This window comes from Heloderma suspectum, chromosome 2, assembly GCF_057233095.1.
Source record: "Heloderma suspectum isolate Gila_16-S chromosome 2, 16-S_ref, whole genome shotgun sequence".
NCBI classification, from domain to species: domain Eukaryota; kingdom Metazoa; phylum Chordata; class Lepidosauria; order Squamata; family Helodermatidae; genus Heloderma; species Heloderma suspectum.
This window is the reverse complement of record NC_139459.1, coordinates 295761513-295788246: the sequence shown is the minus strand read 5'-3', so window position 1 is coordinate 295788246 and position 26734 is coordinate 295761513. Positions and strand designations below refer to the sequence as shown.

General features: G+C 43.6%; 1 protein-coding gene across 3 annotated transcripts in view; it reads left to right on the top strand.

Moving 5' to 3' along the window:
* FAM120A (family with sequence similarity 120 member A) overlaps window positions 1-12993 on the top strand; it is a 76269-nt gene extending 63276 nt beyond the window's left edge. For all 3 annotated transcript variants that reach the window (XM_084839974.1, XM_084839973.1, XM_084839975.1), the window contains 3 exons: window positions 2275-2416; window positions 6842-6938; window positions 9273-12993. In XM_084839974.1, coding sequence (XP_084696100.1) covers window positions 2275-2416; window positions 6842-6938; window positions 9273-9584 — 551 coding nt within the window. In that variant the 3' untranslated portion in view covers window positions 9585-12993. The remainder of the gene's footprint in view (window positions 1-2274; window positions 2417-6841; window positions 6939-9272) is intronic.
* Window positions 12994-26734: the final 13741 nt, after the last annotated feature.

Sequence of the window (26734 nt, the reverse complement as noted above, 5' to 3'; positions counted from 1 at the left end):
TCTTTCCTACCCTTAACTGTCTGCAATTGTCAATTCCTCTACAACTTCCTCCTTAGATGGCTGTCTCCATTATTCACTAACTGCTATTACTCTGCTGAACATCTCTCAGATCTTTGTGACAAACTACACTTGCCCTGTGTCTGTCTCTAAAATAAGAAGGATGCATTTGCTGAAATACCTATATAACTTCAAAGGTTCATTTTAAATATCTGTCTTAGCAATTTCTCAAAGACAGTGTATGTGCTTAAACCTTTGCTTGTTTTGAAACTAAGGGAGCAATCCTATGGGGATAGGCAGCCCCCTCCGAACTCGGGAGGCAACCTCCTATCCCATGCACGACGGGAGGCGCATGGGGGGGATTGTCTCCTCCACGCTGCAGCTGTTCTGCATTCGCGGCTGGATAGCCGATCTCAGCTGTCTGGCTGCAGGACATCAGAGCACAGGGTGGGGAGGCGGGGCGACACATAGGAGGTGTCGTACCAGCACTTCTGCCCTCCCCGCCCCGGGAACGCCCCCTTTTGCCCCGCTCTGCACTGCTGTTATGAGCGTGGAGTGCGGGGACAATCCGTGCCGCCTACAAGGCTGTGGGGGTAGGGTTGGGGAGGCAGTTCTCCGGAAACCGACCAATCCAGTGGCCGTCTAGCTGCTGTCTAGCGGCCATAGGATTGCGCCCTAGATTAATACAGTGACAGCCGAAATTATTTAATGTTGCTGCTGTTTCATTCTTATGTGTGCTGTATGAGTTCATATTTCAAAAATGGAACAGGTACTACTGTAAAATGGGGTTCCTAATTTCCTCTCTTTATTAACAAAAAAAAGTGGGACAGGAAATTCCTGCATTTTAATTACTTCTAACAAGTACCGATGTGCTCTCTAACATCAAAGCTTTAGCTAATAGCAAACACTTCTGGCTCTCAGTAGCCTAATGAAGCAGCTGGTGCGCCATTAGAGCTGATGGGTAAAGCACTGAGAAGAATGAACTTCCTTGAGTTCACTAGTGCTGTAGAAATTAGAGTGGTAACAGTGCAGGCTGATTTGCAACCATATTGTTTCTAGCCATCTTTAACCCTTTCATTGCTATTGACGAATGGAGTTAAGTCTCGCTAATGCTCCTTAGTTAGTTTACTGGAATAACTGTCACAATCTGAGGTAGCATTAATTTATAAAAATATAGTCACACATGAACATTCACACTTGAGTTAAGATGCATTCTGAAATAATGAAGACTATCATTTTTATGGTGTTTAAATGTTAACCAACCCACCATTTTGTTACTCGGGATATGTGGTCTTCTAGCAGCCTAGTTGAGAGCAGGTTGGTGTAATAGTTAGAATTTTTTTTTTTAAGAATATCGCCTACCTCGAATGGCAATAGCAAAGCTTGAAGTAATTGGGTTGGTTCCAGAGAAGCATGAGTGGCGCTCCCTCCATACAGAGAGCCAGTGTGGTGTAGTGGCTTTAGTGCTGGACTGGGAGTTGGGAGATCCAGGTTCTAGTCCCCACTTGGCCCTGGAAGCTCACTGGGTGACTTTGGGCCAGTCACAGACTCTCAGCCCAACCCACCTCACAGGGTTGTTGTTGTGAGGATAAAATGGAGGAGGAGGAGAATTATGTATGCCGCCTTGAGTTCCTTGGAGGAAAAAAAGGCGGGATATAAATGTAATAAATAAATAAATAAAATACAACGGCAGGTTTCCTGGCTACCCTGCATGCATGCACCCCAGGCTGCTCCTGAGCACAGGACGCTTTGGCAGGATGGGGTAATTGCCAGAATTTGCGTTACGTGCCTTTCCTCCACCTTATGACACCTTTGGATCCAAGCCATACATTTTAAATAGCTTGTTCTAGCTCTGTTCGAGAACTGAAGTTACATAAATATTCCCATATCCTGGATTGCAGTCCAGTACCCAGTCATGAGCTCGGTCCCACTGAGGTAATCAGACTTAACTGTGGATTAAGCCTGCAGTTATACTTCCTGTCCTAGTGATCTCAATGGGTCTTAGTCCTGAACAGATGTGTGGGTTGGAATCCTAGTATGGACCAGATTATCTTAAATTGTGATGCTGATAAAATTACCACAGGATCATTGAATTCCAATTAAAGGAACCGTGACACAAAGCCTACATAGAATTTTTCATATCTGTACACATCATGAACACCCAGTTTTCAGGAGGAGAGCTATTTCACTGGGAATACTGATATCTTATCCATTCTTTATCCATTCTTTAAATTTCCGTTGCAAGGAACCATCTTTATTTTTCTGATCTTTATTCAGGTGTCCAACCTATTCCTTCTCAGGGAGGGAAACTCGAAATAGCTGGCACTGTGGTAGGCCACTGGGCAGGAAGCAGACGTGGTCGAGGCGGGAGAGGGCCGTTTCCTTTGCAGGTGGTTTCTGTTGGAGGACCAACAAGAGGGTAAGCAGAAATCCCCCCCCCCTGCATTTTTTAATGTTGGAATTAATCTTGGAATCCAGTGAAGGGAAAAGAGGTTGCAACTCAGTTTCGAAGTCTATAGTTTATGTATTGGTTTGATTTGTACCCTGTCTTTTTAACAAAAATGGCACTCAAGGAGGCTTGAGTTGCTGACTGCACAGTAGCCTGCAGCAATGGTGACTACATCCAGTCAGCGGCCATGTGTTTGCGGTGGACTTGCCGTAAAGGGAAGAACAGATTCCATGCTCCTGTTAATTAACATACAGCAGCCGGTGGCTTTACATAGTAGTGAACCATCTCAGTGGGAACAGGGAAATGGGACACAGGTCTGTGATCTTTTTCTCATGTGACTATATTTGATGTTTATAAATTTACTGACAAGTTTCTAGTTTTTTAGAAATATTATTTTTTGTGTATCTGTAGTAAAGGACAGAACAGGCAGTCTAGTCCAATATAGCAACACCGTGTACATTTCCCACTCTCCAGAGCTCCCGTACCTGCTGTATAACAGTGAAAGGCTCAGGTTCAGAACCGGCACATCTCAAAATGGAGCTTTCGATTGCTATATAGCACAGCAGGAGAAGGTCTTGTGGGGGAATGCCCTTTCCCCCTCTTGAATCTCCCTACCCTTACTTGCCTTCTGTAATGGCTACTAGTCCTGATGGCTATATGCTTCCTCCAGTATCAGAGGCAGTATGCCTGTTTGCACCAGTTGCTGGAGAACATGGGTGGGAGGGTGCTGTTGCACTCATGTCATGCTTGTAGGTTTCCTGTGGGCAGCATTCTTACATTCTTATGAACCTCCCCCAGTGAGAGCTGAAGAGCACGAGACTCCACTTTTTCACGTGCAGGATTGGCAGTCTTCTTCAGCCCATGCTTGCCCCCATGAGCTGCAACCAGTTCATTTACTAAGGAACACTCCAAAGGGTTGCTCTGGGAAAAAAAAATCCTTCCTTATTTTGCATATTCATCCATTAGTCTGGATGTAGCTACTTACAGAAGAAACAGAATTCATTTATCTGTACTTTTCCCAGAGTTGTCATTCTGTGTATGAAAAAAGGACTCTCTCTACCCAGTTGAAATTTACGCATTGAAGGGAAGGTTTGTTTTTTGCTTTAGGTTTATTACGAAACAGCAACGAAGTACAAATACAAATTGATACATTGTAACTAGTAAAAATTAGTCATAAGTGTTCAGATAAAATAATAAGCAATACTAGTATTAGAAAATGTTGACTGCTACGTAGTAACTTAAGGGTTAATAACAGTATGCACGCAAATCCAGTTCAGAAAAAAAGAAACAAGCTCCTTCTAATCTAATATCTGAGAATTCGTAGTGTTTGGAAATGTGTTCTGGTAGTAAAATTATTTTGATTCCAGTATGAAAATAGTTGCCAACTACTATTCAGCAAGTTTACAACCTTTGTATAGCTAAGTTAGTTTGTGAGTAGGAAGTGCAAAATATAAGTGGAAGAAATGTTCTTGTATAAACAGAATTCACACTATAAAAATAAGATATTTTAACTGAAATTGACTGGAATGGGCCACTTCACATCAAATGACCACCAGATCTACTACTGTGGACAAGAGGACCGCAGAAGAAATGGAGTAGCCTTCATAATTAATAATAAAGTGGCTAAAGCACTGCTTGGATACAATCCAAAAAATGACAGAATTATCTCAATTCGAATTCAGGGTAAGCCATTTAACATCACAGTGATCCAAATATACGCCCCAACCACAGATGCTGAAGAAGCAGAAGTAGATCAGTTCTATGAGAATCTGCAGCACCTACTGGATAGTACGCCAAACAAAGATGTTATGTTCATTACAGGAGACTGGAATGCTAAGGTGGTTAGGCAAACGACACCTGGAATTACAGGCAAGCATGGTCTGGGAGAACAAAATGAAGCAGGACATAGGCTGATAGAATTTTGCCAAGACAACTCACTGTGCATAACAAACACTCTCTTCCAACAACCTAAGAGATGACTTTATACATGGACTTCACCAGACGGTTGACACCGAAATCAGATTGACTACATCCTTTGTAGCCAAAGGTGGCGGACATCTATGCAGTCGGTAAAAACAAGACCTGGAGCTGATTGTAGTTCAGATCACGAACTTCTTATTGCACAATGTAGAATCAGACTAAAGAGAATAGGGAAGACCCACAGATCAGTCAGATATGAGCTCACTAATATTCCTAATGAATATGCAGTGAAGGTGAAGAATAGATTTAAGGGACTAGATTTAGTAGATAGGGTTCCGGAAGAACTATGGACAGAAGTTCGCAACATTGTTCATGAGGCAGCAACAAAAAAGTCTCAAAGAAAAAGAAAACAAGAAGGCAAGATGGCTGTCTGCTGAGACACTGGAAGCAGCCCAAGAAAGAAGGAAAGCAAAAGGCAACAGTGATAGGGGGAGATATGCCCAATTCAATGCAAAATTCTGGAGGTTAGCCAGAAGAGATAAGGAATGATTTTTAAACAAGCAATGCACGGAAGCGGAAGAAGATAATAGAATAGGAAGGACAAGAGACCTCTTCCAGAAATTAGAAACATCGGAGGTAAATTCCAGGCAAAAATGGGTATGATCAAAAACAAAGATGGCAAGGACCTAACAGAAGCAGAAGAGAGCAAGAAAAGGTGGCAAGAATATACAGAAGAACTGTATAGGAAGGATAATAATATCGGGGATAGATTTGACGGTGTGGTCTGTGAGCTAGAGCCAGACATCCTGAAGAGTGAGGTTGAATGGGCCTTAAGAAGCATTGTTAATAACAAGGCAGCAGGAGATGACGGTATCCCAGCTGAACTGTTTAAAATCTTGCAAGATGATGCTGTCACGGTGATGCATGCCATATGCCAGCAAATTTGGAAAACACAAGAATGGCCAACAGATTGGAAAAGATCAGTCTATATCCCCATACCAAAAAAGGGAAGCACCAAAGGATGTTCAAACTGTCGAACAGTGGCACTTATTTCACATGCCAGTAAGGTAATGCTCAAGATCTTGCAAGGTAGACTCCAGCAATTCATGGAACGAGAATTGCCAGATGTACAAGCTGGGTTTAGAAAAGGCAGAGGAACTAGAGACCACTTGCCAATATCTGCTGGATAATGGAGAAAGCCAGGGAGTTTCAGAAAAACATCTATTTCTGTTTTATTGACTATTCTAAAGCCTTTGACTGTGTGGACCATAACAAATTGTGGCAAGTTCTTGGTGGGATGGGGATGCCAAGTCATCTTGTCTGCCTCTTGAGGAATCTGTATAACGACCAAGTAGCAACGGTAAGAACAGACCATGGAACAACGGACTGGTTTAAGATTGGGAAAGGAGGACAGCAGGGTTGTATACTCTCACCCTACCTATTCAAACTGTATGCAGAACACGTCATGCAACGTGCTGGGCTTGATGAAGCCAAAGCTGGAGTTAAAATTGCTGGAAGAAACATTAACAATCTCCGATATGCAGATGATACCACTTTGATGGCTGAAAGCGAGGAGGAGCTGAGGAACCTCATGACGAAGGTGAAAGAAAGTGCAAAAGCTGGGTTGCAGTTAAACCTCAGAAAAACCAAGATTATGGCAACCAGCTTGATTGATAACTGGCAGATAGAGGGAGAAAACATGGAGGCAGTGACAGACTTTGTCTTTCTAGGCGCAAAGATTACTTCAGACGCTGACTGCAGCCAGGAAATCAGAAGACGTTTACTTCTTGGGAGGAGAGCAATGACAAATCTTGATAAAATAGTGAAGAGCAGAGACATCACACTGACAACAAAGGTCCGCATAGTTCAAGCAATGGTATTCCCTGTAGTAACCTATGGCTGCGAGAGCTGGACCAAAAGGAAGATAGATGCTTTTGAACTGTGGTGCTGGAGGAAAATTCTGAGAGTGCCTTGGACTGCAAGAAGATCAAACCAGTCCATACTCCAGGAAAGAAAGCCAGACTGCTCACTTTAGGGAAGGATCTTAAAGGCAAAACTGAAGTACTTTGGCCACATCATGAGAAGACAGGACACCCTGGAGAAGATGCTGATGCTAGGGAAAGTGGAAGGCAAAAGGAAGAGGGGCCGACCAAGGGCAAGGTGGATGGATGATATTCTGGAGGTGACGGACTCGACCTTGGGGGAGCTGGGGGTGGCGACAGCCAACAGGAAGCTCTGGCGTGGGCTGGTCCATGAAGTCACGAAGAGTCGGAAGCGACTGACCGAATAAACAACAACAATTTTAACAAGCTTCTGAAGATATAGAGAAGCAACCATCTTATTGTCAGGGACACAAGATCGTATTCGGGGGCGTGGGGGAGGAACTCTCACTACTCAGTTTTGTTGAAAATCTGTAGATAGAAATGTATTTCTAAAGTTTAAATGTATCTATAACTTGTTTCTCATTCTGTGTAGGCGCCCTAGAGGAGTTATTTCCACCCCAGTGATAAGAACATTTGGAAGAGGTGGAAGATACTACGGGAGAGCTTATAAGAACCAGGGAGCAATTCAGGTACTGGGAAAGTGTAGTTTACAAAAACGTGGGTCAACAAAGATTGGTAACATGAGTTTAGGTCAGGGGAAGGCAACCACTTTTGGTCTGGGGGCAGATTCCCCCCCCCCCCGGACCAAGCTAGCGGGCCGGATTATGTCAGAGGGCGTGGCCTCACACCTGAAGCCCTGCCCATGGCATCATCCACCCCACCCAGCCACTTTTAAACAAATTCTTTGTGCAGAGAGGGGCATGGAGCTGTGTGCCTCTCTCTGCCCGGAGAAAGGGACTTGACTGGAGCTCGCAAGAGGCTTGCCTGGGGCTTGGATGAGTCAGGCTGCTCCTTCCGCACTGCTTGCGCCCCAGTTGGGATGCAAGTGCTGCAGGAATGGGCTCAAGTCAGCACTTGTAGGAGCTGCCTCCTGCAAGCCTTGGCCAAGTCAGGCTGCTCTGGTACTTTGGTCATTCTCGCTTTCTAAAAATCTTCTCCAGCTCCATAATATCCTTTCTGAGTTGCAGCAACCAGAACTGTACACAGCATCGCCAGTGTGTTTGCAGCATAGATTTGTATTAAGGCATTATGATATTGGCAGTTTTATTTTGCATCCCTTTCCTTATGATCTCTAACATGGGATTTGCCTTTTTCACTGCTGCCACACACTGGCATGACATTTGCATTAATCTACCCACCATTACCCCAGATATCTTGGTCAGTCCCTGCCAGCTTAGACCTCATCAGTGTATATGTGAAGTGAGGGGTTTTTGCCCCAATCTGCATCGCTTTACACGTTTGCCATTATAATAATGCCCATTCACTTGGTTTGGAGAGATCCTTTTAGACTTCTTCACAATCCCTTTTTGTTTTTACCACCCTGAATAATCTAGTGTTATCTGCAAATCTGGCCAATTTACGGCTCACTCCAGATAATGTATGAATAAGTGGAAAAATACAAGTCCCAGTATAGATCCTTGGAGGATCCCATTTCTTACATCCTGCCATTGTAAGAAATGTTCATTTATTCCTACCCTTGGTTTCCTCTTCTTTAATCAGGTACTGATCCATAAGATGATCAGTTTGCTCAGGAGCCTTTGGTGAGGAACTTTGTCCAAGTACACATTGGGCCAGTTTGCAAACATGACAGCCCATGGCCTAAACAGTCCATGACCTGTCATGCCCAAGCGGGAGAGACTGGGTGTGCTGCCTTCTGTGTGCCTGCCACTTCCACTTTGAATCAGCAACCCACAAGCAGCTCCGTCATAGGTTGCTGAGTGTGTTGTCCAAACCTGGACTGTTGAGTTGTTTTAGGGGCTAAAGAACCTAGCGGTTAATCCAGCCACAAGCCATGGATTAACCATGGGTTGTTTAACCCATGGGCTGTCACGTCATGCGAACCAGGTCAGTGTCACGTCATGCAAACCTGCAATCTGTATGCTTGTTGTCACACTGAAAAATATTCTGAAAGGTTAGTGATACACTTAGCAGAAGCCATCTTTTCTTCAGCAAGACTGTGTGCTTGATAATTTGGCAGATGATTTATGTATATACCTATTTAGCTGTAGATGTGGGAGAGGGAGGACAGATTGAATGAAATCAGGATGACTATGGCACTAAACTATATTGGCCTTTCATTCTCCTCCGTTTCTGACAGCTTTTGAATAATTTGTGAATTGCACCCATATCTTTGAGAAGTTCCTAGAAACAGTTCAGAACATAATTTGGTTCTTGTACCTTTTGTTTTTAGCTTCAAAGAATAACACTGTTTACTGCCAAATATGGTTCGCTTACTTCATCATTTCTCCACTGCTTTTGTTGTACTTGCTCAGCAGTTTTGGATGTTAAATTAAGTCTGTAATATAATTTACTAGCATTAAGCAGATGAGATTTTCAGAAGTGCATGATAAAACAATTTTTTCACATATGTATCAGTACAAAAAAGTGTCATGTAAGTTAAACAACTCAAGGGGGCGAGTAATGGAAAGAACAACATAAATTAATTTTATGTGTATATTTCTTGACTTTACATCTATACCTAGCCTGGTTGTATGACCTTGTTTCTTAGGTTATTCTGACATGCTCAACAGCAATTTACAAGTGGCTGGTCAGTGCCCCCAGCCCCATTTGATCCTTCAGACTTTTCAGGATAGGTCATCAAGTGCCAGTTAGGTTAAATGTTGAGGTTTTACATCCAGGTCATAGGTTTAAATTGCTACGTCCCTCTCATAAAAGAGAAAAAAATCTTGGCATATGTTTAGAAAAAAGTCCAAGAAACATTGAAGTTTAGTATTTCTTTCCCTAATTAGTAACTTGTTCAGTTATGCTCATAATCTCCTTTCTATTGTTTTTTTTTTAAATAGGGCAAACCTCCTTATGCTGCTTCAGCAGAAGAAGTGGCCAAAGAACTTAAGTCAAAATCAGAGGAATCTAAGTCCTCTATTGTGTCTTCAGAAGGATCCCTGGCTGAAAACGGAGTAGTGAACGAGGAGAAACCAGCTTCCCAGATGAATGGGAATACAGCAGACGTCAGGGCTTCCAACCAGTCTGAAAGTGCCTTGAGTAATGACTCTAAAACGTGCAATACAAATCCTCACTTAAATGCACTAAATGCAGACAGTGTTTGCCATAAAGATGATGCTCTTGAGGCCACTGTCTTAAAAAAAGAAGAGTAAACTTATTTTTTATAGAGGGTGAAGGATGTTGGAAGGGTCAGGATTAGGAATATCTGGAAAGAAAGAGAGCCTACAGTTACGTACATTTTTTCCTTTCCGTAAGAGAAAAATGAGGACTTTGGAAATTCGGATCCCTCTTGGATGTCAGAGATTTAAAGAACACATTTTTAGTTTTAACCAGTTGTAGTCAAAATGCTACAATACAACAAAATGAAAGAGAATGAAGAGCATTTGACTCCCGCACTTAAAATGAAGTATACAGAAAGTTTAAACTGGTTATGACAAAAGCTTGTAGTTTTTGTTTCTTGAAATATATTAAAAAAAAAAACAAATTTTGGCAGTCTTTCAGTATATATAGCTTAAAATATAATTTTTAGTACTTGGCACCATATGTATGCCATTATATTTGATTTTGCATTACTGTGTCACAAAGCTTTCTTTAAGGCTTTGATTTCATGATTATGGGGGGGGAAGGCACAACCACAGTTCTTTTCTTAAAATTCATCACTGTTGTGGTTCTTTTTATGTTTAAAATGTGCAAACTATCAAAATAAAAAAATTATAGAGTAATATTGGAGTTCTGCTGATTTTAAATATTCATCATACATACTTTACAAGCAAGTTAACATGGATTTAACTTGAAAATCATAGAAGATGCAAATGACCTTTTCAAAACAAACACAATGTGTTCTGATACTTTTTGTGACTAATACCATGCATCCGTGATCAATGAACTATGTGGTTTTGAATCAGACGTAGACCATTAGTACTACTATTTGAGCTAAACTTCTGCATGGTTCATAATTTTTAAAGTGTGTAGTTAATATTATGCATGTTCTTGTCCTCTTCCTTCCATTCTTAAAAGTACTGTGCCCATTTGCAAAACAAAAAAAGCTAATAATCAGTAATAGTCCTATAAAAGATGTTAACTATGTTTAGTCATTGACTGATCTTGCTCTAACCTTAAAATTTTGTGATTATTGACCTCTGTTGCATTTATTCTAAAACAAAAAAAAAATTATCTAGCCGTTTTGAATATCAACGTTACCCTGGTGTACTCATTGCTGTATGCATTATTGTTCTCTGTTGCTGTTTTATGCCTTCATATTAACAAATATGAAATTCTGTGGAAAAACAAAAAAAAAGCTTTGATCTTCAAGAAATACCCCCCTTCTGTAGCAGGAAACAAATGGCTTGTTCTTGAGAACTTTCCCATCAAGGATTTAGTATAAGCAAATATACCTGTATCATTTTGATGTTTTTGTTAGTGTTTCCAAACTTAATGTACTTCAAAATCAGAATCATTTCTTTATATTCGTTTTCATATAATTCTCCTGATGCTCTTCATCACACATTAGTGATCAGAAATGAGGTGTAATTCCCCATTCCCTGCCCGCAAGAGCTAAGTAGGTATCTTAATGTAAGTTGAAGGGAGTTCTGCCCCAACTCATGGATTGTGCAAGAATGAACTACTGTTGGGTTTGATTGGTTGTAGATGGATTGTGGTGTGGTGTATTTGAAGGCTATTGAATGCAACTTACAATGCTTAATAAAAATCTTTATTCTTTTAGTATAAAATTGCTGTGTGGTGTCTTATTTTATAACCTTTATTAGTTCCTTTCATAATCATAAGGCGCTATGAAGTTCTGTTTGTCTCAAGAATGTGAAAGCCATAAGCATAAACAACTTTGTGGTGGTCCGTGATGAGCCCTTGCCAGCAGCAGCCAGTGACATACAACAGTAAATGCACACCATGATGACATCACATCAGGACACAGTTAAGTTTTACTAGTTATGGAGTCAAAGGTGAGGAATTTAATATAGGGTCCTGGTTTTGGCTGCAGCCCTCTTCTATGAAATGTGGTGTTCCCATGTTTAATAATGCAGTGGGACAGCTAAGACACATTCAGGGCGTATTTGTGGGGGCTGCAAAAAACATAGAACAGCAATTTGTCACTCATATCTGATAACCATCATTGCTACAGCTTTCCTAACTTGGCTTCAAGAAAGCATGGAATAATTTGCAAATATTTATTCTACTGGTGAGATTACTAGATGATTTGCTTGCTTCACATCTGATTGTCGAAGGTCTTGGCTTTTTTGGGAAACATCTCAAATGTGCTCAGACATCGTTGGGACAAGAACATACATCAAATTATTCATAAACAGATGCTACTTCCAAAGTGAGGTGTTAGCCTTGGGGATGCTAACAGTTGCATGTTAACTAATCAAGTATTTGCCGGTGATGGAGTCTCATCTTCACTGTCAGTGGGGGGAGGCTGTTTCTTTATCTGGATAAATAATAAGTGTTAGGTTGCCTTTGCGATTTCTCTAGTCTACGCTATTGAAGAAAAATGTAGAAGGACAAAACAGTAGGTTGTAAACTGCACAGTGCATTTATCTTCTCTGGGCATTAAGAGCAGGTTACTAGTCCTTGTGACTGGGAGCAAGTGTTTATAGATTGGTGTGGGAGGGGGGACCGTTACTGAAGACAGTGAAGTGACCTGTACCCATGATTTCCCACTTACTGCTTGGTAGTTCTAGTTGCCCATTATATTTTCTTCCCTGTCCTGTGTTTGCTTTGCAACTTCTGCCATCCACCACCACCATCCCTAAAAATAGCCATACCTCAAATTGTAAAAGAAACCTATTAGTTTTCCTGAGTCACACGGAGGGCATTCTGCGCCTCAGGAAGGTGCCTCCTCCAGGAGCTTTTAGGCAGGGTCCATTTTATCTCTCCAGGGAGAGGAGCCGTCCTGTCTCCCAGACTGGCCCTGCCTAGCGAGCAAAGTGGTTTGTTGGTTTATTTATTTCATTTCTATACTGCCCAACAGCCGAAGCTCTCTGGGCGGTTCACAAAAATTTAAACCAAACAGCACACAAAACGATATAAAACATATTGCGTCTTGCTGGAGCAATACAGACCTTCAGCCTACATCTTTGTTTCACTTTTGTTTCCTACATAGGAAAATTCCTTTCTCTCCCTTTAATTCTCTGTTCTCATTTTTCCCTTCCTCTCCTTCTTTGCTTTCTCCCTTCCCACCCCTTCTCGCCTGCAGCAGTAGCTAGAGCTGGGGGAAATAAGTTGGCAGCGGGGGGAAGGGTCTTCCTCAGCCTTTCTGCTGAGGCTGAGAGACGGCCTGCAACTGACGTTCCACTAAGGGAAGGGCACTTTGTCGGCAGGAAAAAAGAGCAAGCAACAGATGCATTTGCAAGGCTCCAGGGCTGGGCGCAGCCTGGATTCAGCTTTAGGCATGGCTCGGCTGGAAGACTCTGAAGACACGAGGGTGTTTCTTCCTGTGTTACAGGGCCATAGAAGGCCCAGGCCACCACTGCCTGCACCACCGCACCCAGTTCCAGCTTCCTTCCCTTACAAATAGGGGTTGGGAGGGAACAAAAGGGGAAGAAACTGCAGTCCTAGCCTGACCTCTTCAAAAGAACACGGAGAGGGCCATGGACCAGCCACAAAAGGGGGGGAGAGCTTCTTGGCACCAAGCAACATGGAGCGCCAGAGTGAGGTGGGGGTGAGTACTCCAACATTGCAAGCCCCCACCATGGAGGTGCCCCAAAAGGCGGTGGAATTTCGCCAGTGGGGGAGACATATCCCAAGAATTACTGGGTCAAGGGAAGGGGCCCACCAGGAATAAATCCCCCCCCCCCGTAAGAAGCACAAAGGGAAAAGAAAGGAACAGACATGAGTCTAGAAGCTCCACTAAACACAAGGAAAAAGGGGGAAGAGGGTTAGGGAGTCTTTCTTAGATTCCGATCTTCCAGCCCATCTTCATCACCCTCCACCTTCTGCCCACCTTCTTCCTGCAGATGCCATAAGGGTAGCCCCCCCTCCCACCCGCACCAAAGCCCCTGAAGCCTCAGATGGGGCAAAAGGAAGGGTTCCAAGGCATGTAAACCACCCAAAGAGGACTCTGGTTCAAATAATGAGGAGGAAGGAGAATTGTTGGGAAGAACTGGATTCCCCTGCTGCTCAGAGACACTTATTTTCAGTAGAATTTTTTCCAGCCCTGTTAGCTAAAGCAAGTAGAATTCTTCAAATTGAGGAGGATATACCTCAACCAGAGGATTCTACATCCTCCTTTACCTTTCCTAAGACAGTCTTTCCATCTGGACCACCCAAACCTTTGACGGTCCCCTTCCCTGATGCCTTCTCAGAAGTCTGGAAGGCAGAGTGGGCCTCACTGGGGAAAATCTAGCAACCACACAAATTGGCTGATAAACCCCACTCTGTGCCAGCTAAGATTATGGATCAGCTAAAAGTGCCAGTGGTCGATGGCCCTATTGCTGCACTGACCTCAGCAGCCCTGCCCACTGGTAGGGAAAGTGGGCCTAAAGATCTTTGCGCTAAGCAAGTAGAAGCAGCTCTATGCAGAGGGTTTCAGGCAACCGCTGCTGCTTTCAGGGCATCATCAACGAAATCCTTTTTTCTCTTGGGCAACTTACTTGTGGGGAGAGGAATTGGCAGGCTCGGATTTGATTCCCAAACCGATTAAAGATGGGTTGAAGAAAATCTCTGTCAGCAGCCCTGCTTGCTGACTCTTCCTTGGACGCGCTCTAATTTGGAGCCAAAGCCATGGCAGCTAACACAGTCATGAGACGTAACATATGGCTTAGGAACTGGGATGTGGACCCAGGCTCCCAGATTAAGCTGGCCACTTCACCCTTCACAGGTGCCTGCCTTTTGAGAAACCTCTCAACAAGGTTTTGGTCGAAAATAAGGAAAAAGAAAATGTGCTTCCTTCAAAGAAACAACAGAAACCCAAGCCACAGCAGTTCTTTCATCCTAACAGACACATGCCCAGAACAAACCAACAGGGTAATTACAAGCTCAAATGGCAAAGAACCTACAGATCTTCTGAGAAGCCTAAGATGCAGTCAGCATCCTCAAACTATGCCTCAAAGTACAGCAAAGGGCAAAAGAAGACCTCATCCATCTGACGCCAGTCCAACTATGGGTTTCTTGAGTGGGCGCCTGCCAAGCTTTGCTTCCACATGGCTCCAGACTACTTCGGACAAGTGCGTGAGAGACACGGTAACCAAGGGTTACACACTGGAATTTGCCCGTTTTCCCAGTGAGAAGTGTATAGCTTCCCCACGTTCATACCAGCATTCCAAGCATCAGAACTTTCTAAAGGCTAACAATCACCTATTGGAGATAAAAGCTATAGAACCAGTCCCAGGCAGACTGGTATTTACTCCATCTTTTCCTAATTCCCCAAAGGAATGGGGATATCAGAGCCATTTTGGACCTCAGATGGTTAAACAAACACATCATCAAAAGACATTTCAAAATGGAGATTCTGAAACTGATTGCAGCAACTCTGAACAAGCAGGATTTCCTAGCATCCACAGACCTGTCCAAGGCATGCCTGCATGTTCAGATCAAGAGAAAGCACCTGAAGTATCTGTGGTTTTGCTACAACACACAACATTTTCAATACAGGGCTCTGCTGTTTGGACTCACCTCAGCTCCTTGCATGTTTACAACGCTCCTGGTAGCTGTTGTAGCACATCTGAAGATGAGGAAGGTGTACCTCTACCCTTCCTTAGATGACATTTGAATCAAAGAGTGATTGGAGCAGCAGTGTAGAGACAGCACCCAGCTCACACTGAAATGCTTCAAGGACCACGGATTTCTGGTAAATATGAAAAACAGTGCCTTATGCCCCACCCAGCAGCCAGAACACCTCGGGGTGATACTGGACACCACTCAGTTCAAGATGTTTCTCACACAAGAACAAATTGGGGAACTATCTGAACTGGTAGTGTCCATTCGCTCTCAGAAAACAGACCTGATGGCCCTGGCTCAACTATTAGGGGTGACGGTGTCACGTCAGGGCTTGATGCTTTGGTCAAGATTTCACTCATGCCAACTTCAGAGCTTGCTGCTTCTGTTCCAGAACTATATTGCCTCCCACATGCACAGACAAATCGACATTTGGAAGCAACTACATCAGGAACTGGAATGGTGGCTGGACCAGATGATGTTCCAAGAAGGAATGAGCCTAGAAGATCCAGAGAGAGTCACCATAACAATGGATGCCAGCCTCGTGGGTTGGGGCAGGGCATTTTGAACACTGAGTGGCTCAGGGTGTCTGGAGCCAAAAGGTACAAGAGTGCAGCATAAACTGGCTTAAACTAAGAGCCATCTGGCTAGCCCTAAAGAACTCCAGTAAGGAGTTAGGAGGGGCGCATGTTCTCATCAGAACAGACAATGTGTCGGCCAAAGCCTATGTGAACAAGCAAGGCGGAGCTCATTCAAAATTTCTCATCAAAGAGGCCCACAAGCTACTGATATGGGCAGACAAACATCTTCAGTCCATCAAAGCAGAGCATTTAGCAGGGAGTTCCAAAAAGGTGGCAGATTAGCTCAGCATGACATCCATCAGGGAATCTGAATGGACACTTAATCCACATATTTTCAGGTCAATCACATTCCAGTTCGGGGTGCCGATCATGGATCTGTTTGCTATCAGACAGAATGCCCAAGTATCCAAGTACATGACAAGGCTTCTTGACCCAGGTGCCAAGAGGATGGATGCCCTCACTTCTCAGTGGCTGGAGGGTCTACTCTACACCTTCTCCCCTTCCGCTAATCCTTCTGCAGGTGCTCAAGAAAATCGAATGCACAAGAGCAACAGTCATTTTAATTGCCCTTCACTGGCCTCGCTGTCCATGGTTCTCAGATCTCCTAGAGTTGGCAGGGACAAATTACTGGAGACTCCCAGGAGTCCCAGGAGACTCTACTGGAGTATTAATAGCTAAAAAGGTATCGCTTCCAAATTGGGTGGGTAGATGAATTAAAATCCTCCCATACAATTTGAACGCTAATTTTGATTTGCATTAGCATAAACATAGTTGTTGGAAAACAAAACAATGCACTTTGTTATTCAAAGCACTTTTGCCACAGTATCACTGACGAAAATGTGATGCTTTGTTCCAACTGGGAAGATGGTAGTAATTTGGAGTGTTCTACAAAATGTGGGCTCACAATTCCACAGGGCCTGTGACAGCTTATCCCTGATGGATCGCCAGTCATGGGTTGCTTACCCCATGCCATTCTGTGTGGGTCGGGTGAGTTGAACGGTTCTTCCAGACACAGAGTCTCCCCCCACTGTGCCCTTGCAGTGCTCAGACGTGGCTGCTGCTTGTTTACAAGCAGGCTCCCTTTTCTCCTTGCACTGCCTGCCCCCTTTGGAACATGGGTGAAATTGATTCAAGAGTGGATTTCAGGAAGAAGATTTCAGTGCTGGGTGTGTTTTAAGAGCACTCGTGGCTGGGAGTGGGGAGACTAAAATGGTACCAGCTCCACTGAACTGGCGCTGCTCGTCAAGTCTAGGCCCGGCATTTATCAAACAGCCTGCTCAGCCTACAAAGAGATCAGGGAAATAAAGTTCCCAGGAAGTTCATCACAACTGATCTGTATGTCAGATGGTACATAATTTAGCCATCCTTTGCACTAGTAGAGGCCGCTTCAAGAAATGGTCCTCTCTTGGGTGATCTTTGGTTGGCCTAATAAAGGTATTACACTAATAACAATTTTAGAATTTTTCCTAATGGTGAGCGTGGTGACCTTTTCTTTTCTTTTTAAAGAAAAGGGACATACTGGAAGGTCACGTTAAGCTACCACATTGAAATTGAAAATAGGCTGACTTCCGGTCGGAGCCAATGTCACCCTTGCAGCATGCTGAGGAGCTTCCGCGGGACGCTATCTCAAACAGCTTTTTAAAGGTTGAAAAACCTTTTAATCTCCCCCCTGGAATGAAAAGGGGGGGCAGGAGCAGCTTTGGATCAAGTTTTGAAAGATTAGCTATCTCTGCATATTAGCAGGGGGGCTGGACTCCGGAGCTAGACGGCCAGAGCTTAATAATTGCTCAAAGCTGTTTTGAACCTCCTATCTAAATAGGAGAAAATAGGGCTGATGTGCTCCATTGTAGTTTATGGATTAAGAAACGCCAACAACATTTGAGGAATGGATTAAGATATATCAGCAATATTCGAGGACCTGCAAGATTTGTTTGAAGAGAAGGATGACTACCTTAAGGCGAAAAAAGGTTGTCCGCCTACCCCCTCACACACAACACCTTCCTCGGCAAAGGTTTCGAGAAGTGAAAATACAGAGGAGTTACTTGCTTTGATAAAAACTTTGTCTTTGCAATTTGCAGAACAGGCTAAGAGACTGGATACTATTCAAAATTCCATCACTGCCCTGCAAGGGGCTATGGATTTAGTCAACACTTCTTGGCAAAAAATGGAGGCGAAGATTAACGAGCTGCAAGATCAGGTGGCAGGGAATGAAACAACATCACAAGCTTTTTTTCAACATTTTCTCTGTCAGAATTTCTCAATTGGAGGCTTCTGTACACAGGGCAAATGTATGTATCATTGGTATTAAAAATTTATCTACTGATATAAATTTGTCTACTTTTGTAGATAAGTTCCTGCATGAGATACTCTCTGTGCCATCGGATTAGTCATTTGATATTGAGCAGGCATTCCGTGTGTCAAATGCCAAAGGGACTGGTTATACAGTTATAGTCCAATTTGCAAGAATCTCCACAAAAAATTATATCCTGCATTTGGCAAGAGAGGGTGGAAACTTTTTTTGGAAACAAGATAAAGTTATGCTATTTCCGGATTACATCAAAGAGGTTGCTGATAAAAGAAGGCAATTTACCAAGGTGAAAAATCTGGCAAAACAAATGAACTTACAATATCACTTAAAGTATCTTGCTACATTTTGCATTTTTTCTGAAGGCCAGATGAAGAAGTTTCTAAATCATGAAATGGTGGTGGCGTGGCTAAATGGAAAATCATGTGAGGGTTCTGCTCTGCCATCATGAACTGGAATCTACAAACATGTTTTGCTAACTGGCTTTGTTTAGTCTGGAAGATTCAGCCTAGGCCAGAGATAATTGCACATATATATATATATATATATATATATATATATATATACACACACACACACACACACACACACACACGTTCTTTTTGTTTATCATCTCATTTTTTTTCCTTTTCCTTTTCCTTTCTCTTTCTCTTTTTTCTTTAAATCCTTTCTTTTTAAAATGGATATGATATACTGTACTTAAATTTACTCTCTGAGGGTGTATAGAAATGTGCACACTCATATATCTAGTACAAAATATATTAGTGATTGTTGTAAGGTTGATTTTAAGATTTATTATCATATAATATTATAAATTTTATTAGTGATTTGTTAGTATTATTATTAATCCTTTTAAATCTCCTTTTTATTATTATTACTATCATTATTGGTTACTAAGATTTTTGGCTGGTTAAATTGTTAAGCTTTAATATTATATATTAGCTGAAGGGCAATATATGGTTACTGGAAATGAATTGTAGGCCTGCTTCCTTGCTATAAGACTGATGATATTGAAATGTAAGGCTGATTATTTAGACTGTATTGAATTGTAATATTGCCAATGTTATAGGTATAATTTTTAAGTGGAATGGGATTTGAAGTTTCTGTGTAATGGAGTTTAAATTTAATCCTTTTCTTCTTTCTCTTTTTTTTTCTTTTCCTCCTTTGTGATTGCTGTGTCCTCCTAAGAATACTGTATTGTGGGGAAATTGTAATTATTGATTAGGTTGTTGGTATTGTTTATTTCATTTATAAAGATAAAAAAAATAGAATAAAAAGTATTAAAAAAAGAAAAAGAAAGAAACGGAAAATAGGCTTTGCTATTGCTGACCCCTGAGATTCTTGCAGGGGTCTTTGCAACGTGCCATATACACAGATGGTGCTATAAAACCAATAGATGAAATGTTACTAGAAAGGTCAGAGGAGACCCCTTTTGTAAGATTGATTTGTGTTCCATTTGTAAGATTGGTTTTACAAATTCCGTTCCAGTTACACATAAGTTGTGATAGACAGGGTTCTGAGTGTGCAACAATATCACACATTTTGCATTGGGTGTGGAATTCAGCCTCCTGAAATCTCACTTAATACTAAGTAAGTTTCTAGCCCTTAAAGGGTGTAGGTTTGGAAATGGGTAGACAATACCTGGCCAAACCACAGAAAACTGAGATGGTGATGGCAGGGGACATTACTGTCCTGCATATTCCTTAACTTATGTAAAAGCATTGGAGCCTGGCTTTCGGACTTCCCCACCTGCCCTGCCCAGCTCGTATTGACTTTACGGTAGTTAAGCAAAGCAGTATCCCTGGCATGGCAGGATATTACCAGAGTATGCTGACCGGTTGAGTGGGAGGCACGAACGTGGAATGGAGTGGAGCAGTCCTTCACAGGAGCTGTTTTATAAAGGGCTACAGGAGTGACTCTGAAAAGTATTTTGCTTGATTCTTCTCAGGATCAGGCCATGGTGTGAAGGCAGAAAATCAACACAAGGATGCTGCACAGGATAAAAACATTCTTCTGAGTATGACTCAAGAGGCGGCGGGGAGGGGGTGATCTTTCTTCCTGACAGTGTTATGAGAAGCAAAGGTAGGCGCAGCTGCCTTTAAGGCAAAGTCTACCACCATCTCCTTGAAACCAGGGAAAAAGGCAGAGACTGAAGAACGGGAATGAGCTGAGGCTACATGAATCACAGGTATCAGTCCAATATTCCTTGCAGGTGGGCTGTACCAAGTGCAAGGTTCCTTCTGCTGCAAGGGAGACACTGATGGATTATTGATTGTTCTCTCTCTGCTCATCCCCCTGAGATGATCAGGTGAGAGGAAAGGCAACCAGTCTGATTGGGATGCTTACTCTGGGGCCCCAGCAGTTACATGAAAGACCAGCAGAAGCCTTTATTTTTGCCACCATCAATTCTGGGGGTGGTAGACATGTCTCCTCTGTTCTTTTATTGTCCCAGTTCTGGGTGCTATGTGAGCGAAGGACCATCTGTCTAGGACAGCGGTTCTCCTGCCAACAACTAGAATGGAAATACTATAATCAGTTGACTAATATATCCTGATTGATTGAACGAGAATGGAAGTACCTTAAATCCAGTTTTTCTTCCCCAGTTTACTCCTACCCCACTTCTGTCTGCCTTGTGTCTGTTTTTAGATTGCGCATTCATTCTGATAGAGACCTGTCTTAGTTTTGTAAAAGTGTCATATACATGGGTGGTGTAAAAAATAATCATAACAATAAAAAAGAGAAAAGGAAAAGAAAGAAGGGATTGAATGGTAAAGAGTCCTTTTTCTTTTAAACATTAAAAAGTCCTACCTTTTCTTGCCAAGATCTTGAGAAGTAGTACTAAAATATGGAAAAGCAAGCTTGATATATTGGGTTGGATCCAATGCTGGACATCCACGTTTCCCAGCCCCCTGCAGTTCTACCCCCACCCTACTTCTCCAGAGCAGATTTGAGGGAAGATGGAGGGGGGGCTGCAGGGAGAAGGACAGCAAAGGGAATCTCTTTGCGCTAGTGTAAGTCTGCTTGCATTATGTTAGATTTAACCCACAATTGTTTGCAATAGATATTACAACATCATTAGTCTGGATTTAAAATAAATAAATCCTACTACATAGTAATCCTTGAACAGAAGAAGAGCTGTGCTGGATCAGACCAAGGGTCCATCTAATCCAGCATTCTGTTTGCACATGGCCAACCAGCTCCTTTTGGAAAACCAGGAAGTAAGACATGAATGCAGTAGCACCCTCCGACTCATGTTCCTCAGCAACTGGTGTTCAGAGACATACCGTCTCTGAAATTGGAGGTAGCATATAGCCATCTTTACTAGTAACCATTGATAGCCTTATCCTCTATGAATTTGTCTAATCCCCTGTTAAAACCATCCAAATTGGTGGCCATTGCTACATCTAATGGTAGTGAATTCCATAGTTGAACAGTGTGCTGTTACAGATCTTTAATCCTGAACTGAAGCTAACAGATTAAACTATTCCAGAATGTGTGTGCTCTGTGTACACTTCAAACTAAGGCCCCTGTGTAATTCAATCTACATCTGTCTTGATGTAGATGCTTCTAGAAGGTGTTTGGAGGAAGAGTCACAGAGAACATTCACTAAGGCTGGGTGTTCTTGCCTAAATGTTGTTCTTGGAATTGCTATACAGGAGAGAAGAATAATGCTCTTAACAGACAGCAGTTAACCTGCAGGGGTCCTTAAATGATCTGGAATCTACTTAACTGTTTCAGCTGCTCCGCCCACTTTAATAACACTGTTAGCAGTTAATTGTTTTGGATTGCGCTGTTAACCTTCCTATAATGAACTGGTCTTTGGCTTTGTCAATCACCCATGTGTGTGATTGCCTCCCATCTCATCTATGGGGGTTCAACTTCAAATACAAACAAGCAGGTAGTTGGTGATTTGGTGAGGGTATCCAGACAATGAATGAACTGGTTCTTGCTGGAATGGGCTGAGGAAGTTTAAAGTATGAGTAAGAACAAAAAAAAAAGATCAATGACGAGTTTCATAGAAATATCTTACAGAGCCATTCATCATGTTATCATGTTCAGTGACTTACAGAAGTTGTTACACTTCATTATTATGCCTATTCTACAGTTCAAGAATCAGAACACTAAAACATGAATGATAGAACCCAGGATGTCCTCTTCATCATAGGGGATTGGAATGCTAAAGTAGGAAGTCAAGAAATCACCTGGATAACAGGCAGGCATGGCCTTGGTGTACAAAATGAAGCAGGACAAAGGCTAATAGAGTTTTGCCAAGAGAACACGCTGATCATAGCAAACACTCTTTTCCAACAGCACAAGAGGCGACTCTACACATGGACATCACCAGATGGTCAATATCGAAATCAGATTGATTATGTCCTTTGCAGCCAAAGATGGAGAAGCTCCATACAGTCAGTAAAAACAAGACCTGGAGCTGACTGTGGCTCAGATCATGAGCTTCTTGTTGCAAAATTTTGGCTGAAATTGAAGAACATAGGGAAAACCACTAAACCGTTCAGGTATGACCTCAATCATATCCCTGATGAATATACAGTGGAGGTGAGGAATAGATTTCAGGGATTAGACCTGATAGACAGAGTGCCTGAGGAACTATGGACGGAGGTCCGTAACATTGTTCACGAGGCAGCAACTCAATCCATCCCAAAGAAAAAGAAATGCAAGAAAGCCAAGTGGCTGTCTGATGAGGCTTTATAAGTAGCTGACGAAAGAAGGGAAGCGAAAAGCAAGGGAGAAAGGGGAAGATATATCCAACTGAATGCAGAGTTCCAGAGAATAGCAAGGAGAGACAAGAAGGCCTTCTTAAATGAACAATGCAAAGAAATCGAGGAAAACAACAGAATGGGGAAGACTAGAGATCTCTTCAAGAAAATGGAACAACCGATTGGTTCAAAATTGGGAAAGGAGTATGACAAGGATGCATGTTGTCACCCTGCTTATTTAACTTATATGCAGAGTACATCATGAGAAACGCCGGGTTGGATGAATCAGAGGTCGGAATTAAGGTTGCTGGGAGAATTATCAACAACCTCAGATACGCAGATGATACCACCCTAATGGCAAAAAGCGAAGAGGATCTAAAGAGCCTCTTGTTGAGGGTGAAGGAGGAGTGTGCAAAAGCTGGTTTGAAACTCAACATTAAAAAAACGAAGATCATGGCCTCTGTCCCCATCACTTCCTGGCATATAGAAGGGGAAGAAATGGAACCAGTGACAGATTTTACTTTCTTCGGCTCCAAGATCACTGCAGACGGTGACTGTAGCCATGAAATTAAAAGACGCTTGCTCCTTGGGAGGAAAGCTATGGCAAACCTAGACAGCAGAGTAAGAAGCAGAGACATCACCTTGCCGACAAAGGTCCGTCTAATCAAAGCTATGGTTTTCCCAGTAGTAATGTATGGCTGTGAGAGCTGGACTATAAGGAAGGCTGAGCGTTGAAGAATTGATGCTTTCAAACTGTGGTGCTGGAGAAGACTCTTATGAGTCCCCTGGACTGCAAGGAGGTCAAATCAGTCCATCCTAAAGGAAATCAACCCTGAGTGCTCATTGGAAGGACAGCTACTGAAGCTGAAGCTCAAATATTTTGGCCACCTAATGCGAAGAGAAGACTCACTGGAAAAGACCCTGATGCTGGGAAAGACTGAAGGCAAAAGGAGAAGGGAACGGCAGAGGATGAGATGGCTAGATAGCATCACCGTTGCAATGAATATGGACTTGAGCACGCTCTGGGAGAGAGCGCAGGACAGGAAGGCCTGGCGTGCTATGGTCCATGGGGTCACGAAGAGTTGGACACGACTGAACGACTGAACAACAACAACAAGTGTTTTGAAAAGCCTGAAGTAAATATTAGTAATTCCCTATGTACAAAATAAAAGGGGTAGCTTGTGGAACCCTGAGTTATAGTGGCAGAGAGTTCCTTAGTCCCTGAAAAATAAACATTTGCTATAAATAAGAAACTCCACAGATAGGACTGCCCAGTGAATGTGCAGTTTCCCCATAGGTGGCGGTCATGCTGGAGAGAGAAAATCCCCCATATAATCTTACAAAATGACTCCATCAGAGCCTCAGTAGATGTAGCTGAGTTCTACTTGTGCATTGTACCTTCTCAGGAATAGGAATATGATGTCAGTTTTGGTTAAGTATTCCACATTCAGTCTCAACAAAATCATTCCCCTCCCCCTCCCCCCGGCAATATAGTAGTTGTAGTCTGCTATGTCTTTCCTTAATCAAGTTTTATACGAAGTCTCTCTCAGGGATTTAAATATGGTAGCTCTTGCACTGAATAGTGCTGGTTATAGAAATGTCCACAATTCCTTTTAGCTTGGTCAACTGAAGAGGTAATCTTTTCAGGTCAGGCCAATTTGGAATGAGATTCTCCTTTAGAGTTGGAATGCCAAAAGTATTCTTCGGTTGAGCAACAATGAAGATCTTATTCAGTTGTGGGAATAAGGACTGGGAGGGGTCACTCTCTCCCAGCTGTGCTCTCCTGGGTACTCGGTGCAGCACCAACACCGACTTGAGGGTTGGGGAGGGGGGGTTGCCGTGGTCTATAGGAATTCAATCTCCCTCTCCAGGCTTCCTGCTCATTCGAGTGCAGATCTTGAGTGTTTGTACCTTGTGTTGGGTACCTGGGACAGATTAGGGATTCTGTTGGTGTACCGCCCACCCCGCTGCCCATCAGACTCCCTGCCTGAGCTGACGGAGGTGGTCTCGGACTTGGTGTTGAGGACCCCCAGGATGATGGTCCTGGGGGATCTCAACTTCCATGCCGAGGCCGCTGTATCCGGGGTGACTCAGGACTTCATGGCCGCCATGACAACCATGGGCCTGTCCCAACATGTCATCCGCCCAACGCATATAAAAGGACACACGCTTGATCTGGTTTTCTCGACTGGGCAGGTGGATGGTGATCTGAAAGTGGAGGAATTAACATCTGTCCCTTTGTCATGGTCAGATCACTTCCTGCTGAGGTTTAGACTTCTGGCGGCCTTTCCCCTCTGCAAGGGAGGGGGACCTATTAAAATGGTCTGCCCCCGGAGATTAATGGATTCCGATGGATTCCAGAGGGCTCTGGGGGATTTTCCTGCTGGTATGGCTGGTGCTCCTGTCGAAGCCCAGGTCGCTCTGTGGAATGCAGAGATGACTCGGGCGGTTGACACGATCGCGCCCAAGCGCCCTCTCCCTCTGAGCAGAGCCCGGCCAGCTCCTTGGTATACACCTGAGCTGAGGGCAATGAAGCAAGAGGGGAGACGGCTAGAACGCAGGTGGAGGAAAACTTGTGCTGAGTCTGACCGAACACAGGTAAGAGCCCACTATCGAGCCTACTCTGTGGCGGTGAGGGTGGCAAAGAGGCAGTTCTTTTCCACCAGCATTGCATCTTCTCAGTGTCGTCCAGCGGAGCTTTTCCGAGTGGTTCGTGGCCTGTTACATTCTGGGCCAGGGAGAGAGACGGTGGAACCCTCGGTAGCACGCTATGACAAGTTTGCGTGGCACTTTGAGGATAAAGTCGCTCAGATTGGTCATGAATTGGACACCACCATTAATGCAGTTCCATTGGTAGAGGCGTTCAGAGCACCGTCTGGTCCAGTTTTATTGGATGAGTTTCAGTTACTGAGGCCTAAGGATGTGGACAAGGTGCTTGGCCAAGTCCGATCGACCACTTGTGTGCTTGACCCTTGCCCTTCATGGCTTATTAAATCAAACAAGGAGGGGGTGTTAGGCTGGGTCCAGGAGGTTGTAAATTCCTCCTTGAGAGAGGGAGTGGTGCCTGCTGCTTTAAAAGAGGCAGTAATTAGACCACTCCTGAAAAAGCCTAGCCTGGACCCAGGGGATGTTAACAATTATAGGCCAGTGGCCAACATCCCCTTCCTGGGCAAGGTGCTTGAGCGGGTGGTTGTAGGACAGCTCCAGGCACTCTTGAATGAAACGGATTATCTAGATCCATTTCAGTCGGGCTTCAGGCCTGGTTTTGGAACGGAAACTGCCTTGGTCGCCCTGTGGGATGACCTCTGCCGGGAGAGGGACAGGGGGAGTGCGACCCTGTTGATTCTCCTGGACCTCTCAGCGGCTTTCGATACCATCGACCATGGTATCCTTCTGGATAGGTTGTCTGGGTTGGGAGTTGGAGGCACTGCACTACAGTGGTTCCGCTCCTACTTGGATGGCCGATTCCAGAAGGTGGTGCTGGGGGATTATTGCTCTGTGCCATGGCAATTGTGCCTTGGGGTTCCACAGGGCTCTATTTTATCTCCCATGCTGTTTAACATCTACATGAAACCGCTGGGGGAGGTTATCCAGAGGTGTGGGCTGAGGTGCCATCAATATGCGGATGACACCCAGCTCTACCTGTCTTTCTCATCAAAACCAGGTGAGGCAGTGGCTGTTCTGAACCAGTGCCTGGGCACGGTAATGGACTGGACGAGGGCTAATAAACTGAAACTCAATCCAGACAAGACGGAGGTACTGTTAGTGGGTGGTTCGTCTGCCCGGCTAGGTGATATTCAACCTGTTCTGGAGGGGGTTGCACTCCCCCTAAAGGATCAGGTTCGTAGTTTGGGGGTGCTCTTGGATCCAGAACTGTCACTTGAGGCACAGGTGAACTCAGTGGCACGGAGCACTTTTTATCAGCTTAGGCTGGTATACCAACTACGCCCTTATCTGGACAGAGATAGCCTAGCTACAGTTATCCATGCTCTGATAACTTCTCATCTGGATTACTGTAATGCGTTATA